The 5,484-nt window shown below is 35.4% G+C and overlaps 1 protein-coding gene and 1 long non-coding RNA gene across 3 annotated transcripts; one reads left to right on the forward strand and one right to left on the reverse strand.

Annotated features, from left to right (window-relative positions):
- The first annotated feature begins 1,894 nt into the window (after positions 1-1,894).
- On the forward strand, positions 1,895-2,740 carry LOC104770862 (F-box protein SNE). The gene has a single exon (XM_010495326.3). The coding sequence runs from the start codon at positions 2,074-2,076 to the stop codon at positions 2,545-2,547; it is 474 nt and encodes a 157-aa protein (XP_010493628.1). The 5' UTR covers positions 1,895-2,073; the 3' UTR covers positions 2,548-2,740.
- Positions 2,741-3,140: 400 nt separating this feature from the next.
- LOC104770863 (uncharacterized) lies at positions 3,141-5,266 on the reverse strand. 2 transcript variants are annotated; one of them, XR_015577676.1, is made up of 5 exons: positions 4,324-5,266; positions 3,874-3,989; positions 3,673-3,790; positions 3,538-3,582; positions 3,141-3,436 (listed from the first exon to the last, which is right to left on the reverse strand). It is a non-coding gene; the product is annotated as an uncharacterized LOC104770863 (long non-coding RNA). The 2 variants fall into 2 exon arrangements; XR_015577677.1 differs by having other exon boundaries at positions 3,874-4,199; positions 4,324-4,593.
- Positions 5,267-5,484: the final 218 nt, after the last annotated feature.

Consider the following 5,484-nt stretch of genomic DNA (forward strand, 5'->3'; position numbering starts at 1 on the left):
TTTTTTAGCAGTGTTTTCTGGAAAAAACAATCAATGTATTATGTTGAGGTAAAAAAATTGACCAATCGAAACAACGGCTGGTCCGAACATCAGTAAAAATTATGAATCGAAGATCTGGAATTTCTATGGTTTATCAAAAAAAAAAAAAAGAATTAATCAATCATACCGTAACACATAAACGTTGAAGAAAGTAAATACTGTACTCTGATTCATAAGAAGGCATAATGGTATAATGGTATTTTCTAATGCGTTATTATCAAAAATCTAACCCGCAAGCAAGTATAGAAAGAGCTAACTGGACATAATAATTAATATGTAATATGGTTATCTTTGTACTCTGATACGAAATAACTACGCTTTAACATTTTGTCGAATCCAGCCTACAATACACATACCTCTATAATAAGTTTTGGAATCTATATTAGTGTGGCTGATGGGTCAAACAATCTAATCTCAGTGACCAAGATTTACCATGATGTGATCTAGTCTAACATCGAATGAATTTGTATATAAACCCACGAGGTATCACATTATAGCTAGATAACAATGGTCTAGTTTTTCAAAGGTGCATGAATTTTCGATTGGTTTGTATTTAAAGTACGTGTACATGTTATAAATATTTATGAATATGGATATGGGATTGAGAAAAACAAAGAAGAAAAAAAAGTCAACGTGAGAGATTTGACTCAACACTACCGTTCAGAAAGCAAAGCGTGGAGGAAACAAAGAACTAGTCGTTCCAAATCCCTCTTTACTTTTTACGTTACCCAATAATACCCACCAGTATCTATAAGAAATCACAAGTAGGTTTTGTTTACACACGTAGTCACATTTTGTAATACTACTGATTATAGGCTAAATCTATACATCCTCTATATATTATATTAAAAGAGAAGCATTCTTACACAAAATGCTGATGTGTCGCACTCTAATAATATTTAGATCAGTTTTCCAAAAATATAATTAACACCCAAGTTTAAATTCTTATATTTTCTTTTTAACTTAATTATACAGTATCCTTTAATTACATTTTCATAAAAATTTTAAAATGAATTTTAAGAACTCTTTGTTCATATGATATGATAATATAATTTTAAGAATTCTCACGGGTTAAATTTTAATTATTATACAAAATTATTATATATTTATAAAAATATATATATATATATATATATACTATACAATCGAATTTTAGATTCCAATTACCGATAAATATTATTGATTTTAAAAATAAAAATTACAGTAAAAATATTTAATAATTATTTAATACCGCACATAGTGCGGGTTGTTACCTAGTAGTAATAGTATACCACAAGATTAATTTACCTATCAATCTCGATTAGGTTTGAAGTTTTAGGTTATCCCTCTTGCTCACTTTCAAAAGACAAACACTGATCACTAATATATTAGATTTCAATTTTATAACAGGGTTGCATTCAAAATAAGTAAAAAAAAATACTTAACTCTTTCCTAAATTAGCTCTCAGTTAGTTGGTTTTAGATCTATCAATATCGAGCACTAGCCACTAGTTGGATGTAAACATTCTTTTCTCTCCATTAAAAAAAAAAACTTTCAAAAGTAATAATAGCACAAAATGATCAAAATAGCATGTTAAATTTGATTCGATTGACTATAAATATATATGTGAATTACTATAATTATATGATTCCTTCCAATCAGTTATTAAATATAAATAGTTTTATACCCGTATTAAGTAATTCCATTGGTCATACGAGGATTAAATAAGACATGTAAAGATTAGTAAAGCAAAACAAAACAAAACAAAACAAATAGCTTTTAAAACAAAAAGACAACAAAAACAAGTAATGATATAGAGTTATAGACTAAGGTTTTATTGTATAAAAGGAAGAAGAACCACCCAACCAACATTATATTTTTATTATTTTATCAGATTGAAATATAAACATCACTCCTCCTCTCCCTGCCTCTCTCACTCACACACAATATATACACATATAAATATATTTATATGTGCCCGTGTGATATTAACAGCTGTATAAATCTTCTCTCTTTGAAAACACACAGATCTCTCTCTATCTCTCTTGTGTTACCATGTCGGAGAAACGTATAGGCATGATAGAGAAAAGTAACAACAAGAGACAAAGAGTGACACAAGATCGTCCCGAGTTCAGTATCAACGACCATCACGACGTTCTTGTGGAAATCCTTCGGCGACTAGACGGTCCATCTCTCTGTTCAGCCGCATGTGTGTGCCGTCTTTGGTCGGCCGTGGCTCGTAACGACTCTATATGGGAAGAGCTCTGTTTCCAACAAGTGTCACCACGACCTTCTTTGTCTCTTCGATCCGTAGTGTCGGCCCTCGGCGGCTATAGGTGTCTCTACTTCCTCTGTATCCGTCCTGTCCTCGCACGGCTCCCTAAGCTCCTATGGACACGAGACCAGCTTCAGCTCTCACTATCTCTTTACTGTGTCCATTACTACGAACGTCTCTACGTCGGCGCGTGGATTGGAGACGCGCCACCTTCATCACTCATGTTCCTTCGGAAGCCTGTTAACGTCGTCTGAACCGGAACCGGAACCGGAACCAGAATGGTCCTTTATTTATTTTTTCCTGACGATTAATAAATTATTATTAGTTCCCAAGATTTGAATTCTTTTATCAAATTATTTTTTTATTCCGACTTTTACGGTTACGAAATTTCGATTTCTTCATTTTTCATTACAAGATTTTTATTAATAAACGTGATCTTTTTTTTTCCTCCCATGCTAGTAAGAAACTGCCAACGTGTAGCTGTTTTGTCTCATCTACTTTTTTTTCTTTATATCTAGTCTTAGCATCATTATTTTCGTTGATTATGCCATAGGGTGAATTAGCTGTATGACCAAAACAATAAAACTATAGAAGTATATAACATACTATTTGAAAAAATTAGGAAACTAAGGGCATTCCTATTGGGAGGTTTTAATTTTGAGCCTCTTATGTACTATTTGAATTTTTAATGAATAAATTATTTACTGTTTTAAAAACAAGAACCCTTCATCTCTTAATTAAAATTATCCCCTCCAATGGTGGGATATAATTTTGAGTCTCTTATTTTTGAAAATAGTTTTTTGAAAATAAAAAGTTTCATGACATAAAAAATAATAAAAATGTGTGATTTACAGCAAGAACAAAAGTCTCTTCATTAATCAGCAATCCCAGTTTATAGCCAACAATTTTAAAAATTACTATAAGAGGTTGTTTGTATATGAAATAAGCAGCACAAACAATATCATGGAGATGCAACATAAGAGAAAGACTAATGCATACCCATTAGATTAAACAATATGAATGCTGCAAGTTGAAGTGTGATCTTTGGAAGTGATACAAGCCAATCTTCAAGCCGGTTTGAAAATTACAATGAAGGCGACAACATTCAAATTCTTCAGCTTCTAACTATTTTGGCTTATGTTCCTGGAGAATAGAATGTTATACTCAAAATTGACATTTTGTCACAACCGGAATCAATCAATCCATGATGAAAACATTGAAAGTTTTGAAACAGAGTATAGTACTTGAAACTGGTTGTGCCAGTGAAGTTCCTTCAAGTCCTTTTGTCCCTGGGGTTCCCAAAAAACAAGGTTATCAGACCAAAAAAAACACAGGGATCAAACAAACCCGAGGCAATGATGCTAAAGTAAAAATGTTACTTGGTGAACGAAGAGAAGCTGAGGAGGCAAGTCTTGAGATGTGTTCACTTGCTCCTTGGTCTGTGCTTTGAACTCTGCCTCTTCTTCTTCATCCTTCTCTAAGGATAAATCCCATATCCTGCAAACACAACAGATAGCAAAAATCAATTGATACAACTTGCAGGTTTTTCTGAAGAGAATAGGTACTGTTTTCAGGCTTACGTGAGCTGGTGATCACTGGATGTGACTGTAAGTGTTGAGGCTTCATGAGCACTCCATTCAATTGACGTAATAGGATGCTTATGGTGCTCAAAATATGCTACCACAGCATCTCCACCCTAGTTCAAGATATATATGCTACTATATCAGAATCTTGTTAAGAGATTGCCAGGGAAAAAATAAAGCTTATCAAGGATTATAATGTTTTAGCCTATCTATTGCATCTCTGAAATTGAGAGTTCTTAGTTTGAGATTTAGCCAATTGCGAAAAGAACAAACATGAAACACCTTCAAGCCACCATCACCAAACCCAATTCGAAACTTCAAAACTTGATCACACAAACACCAATAAAAACAGAGAATCATATGCACGACAATCCAATGTTTCCAAACAATTTACACCAAAAACAAAGAAAAGATTCGAATGAGGAGACTAGAAATCGAAAAACTCACCGGAATCAAAAAGCCGAGAAGGGCAATCCCCGAATTTAATCTCCTCCGAGTTCAATCGAGAGAGAGAGAGAGAGAGGGAGAGGAAGAGAAAGAAAAAAATCAATCGACCATCAAAAATATCCTCCGACCCCAACATCTTCGCGACTTGGACCGAGAGAGAGAGAGACAGAGAGAGGGAGAGGAAGAGGAAGAAAAAAAATCGATCGAACATCAAAAAAAAAAAAAATTTCTTCCGTTAATCTGTTTGGCCAAGGAATACGTGACACGTATGGTCTCTTATTCCATAAACGAGTATACTAAATAAGAGGCTCTCTTCTATTTTTCTTATTTCTCTGATTTATTTTTTTGCTTCTTTTCTACAACAACCCCTCTTAAAAACCCCATTGGGGATAACCTAAGATAGAGGGTAACTAAAATTACCATTTTAGGGTTGTGGTTGTCATAAGAATGGAAGGCTGACTGGAGGTAGGGTGGCCGGAAAAGTACAGTGGTGGTGGTTGGAGGTGGAGTGGTGGCCGGCGGTTAGTCGGAGGTCGGCCAGAGGTTGGCCGGAGATCAGTTCGCTGGAGGTCAGCCGGAGGTTCATCGGAGATTCACCGGAAGTAGGCCGGAGTGCACCGGAGGTCGGAGGTGGTGGTGACCGGAGGTGGTGGCTGGTCGGCTAGAGGTTGGCCGGAGGTCAATTCGCCAGAGGTCGGCCGGAGGTTCGCCGGAGGTAGACCGGAGGTGCGCCGGAGGTCGGAGGTGGCGGTGACCAGAGGTGCTGGCTAGAGGAAATCTAAACCCTAGAAGTTACATTGGGAACCCTAGTGGAAATGGTGGCTAAGAGGTGGTGGTGATGGTGGTGGTAGGGGATAAAGGTGGTGGCTGAAGGTGATGATAAGACCATATGCAACGGCGTGCATTTGGCCGGTCCCCCATTATTTTTTGTTTTTAAATAAATAAAAAAAGACAGCCTTTGTGTAGGACGTTTCTTAATATGGGACCTTTTTTGCTGTGTCCTTCGTTACACGTGGCAGCATCTGTGTGGCTGGTGTTGTTTGGGTTTTTTTTTTTTTTTTTTTTTTTTTTTTTTTCTTTTTTTGGTTTTTAATTTTATGGATTGAATAAACTGTTTTTAATTTTTAATATTTTAATTGTATGTTTTGTTTTTTTTCAAGT

Source organism: Camelina sativa, chromosome 2 (assembly GCF_030686135.1).
Source record: "Camelina sativa cultivar CO46 ecotype springtype chromosome 2, ASM3068613v1".
Classification (NCBI taxonomy): domain Eukaryota; kingdom Viridiplantae; phylum Streptophyta; class Magnoliopsida; order Brassicales; family Brassicaceae; genus Camelina; species Camelina sativa.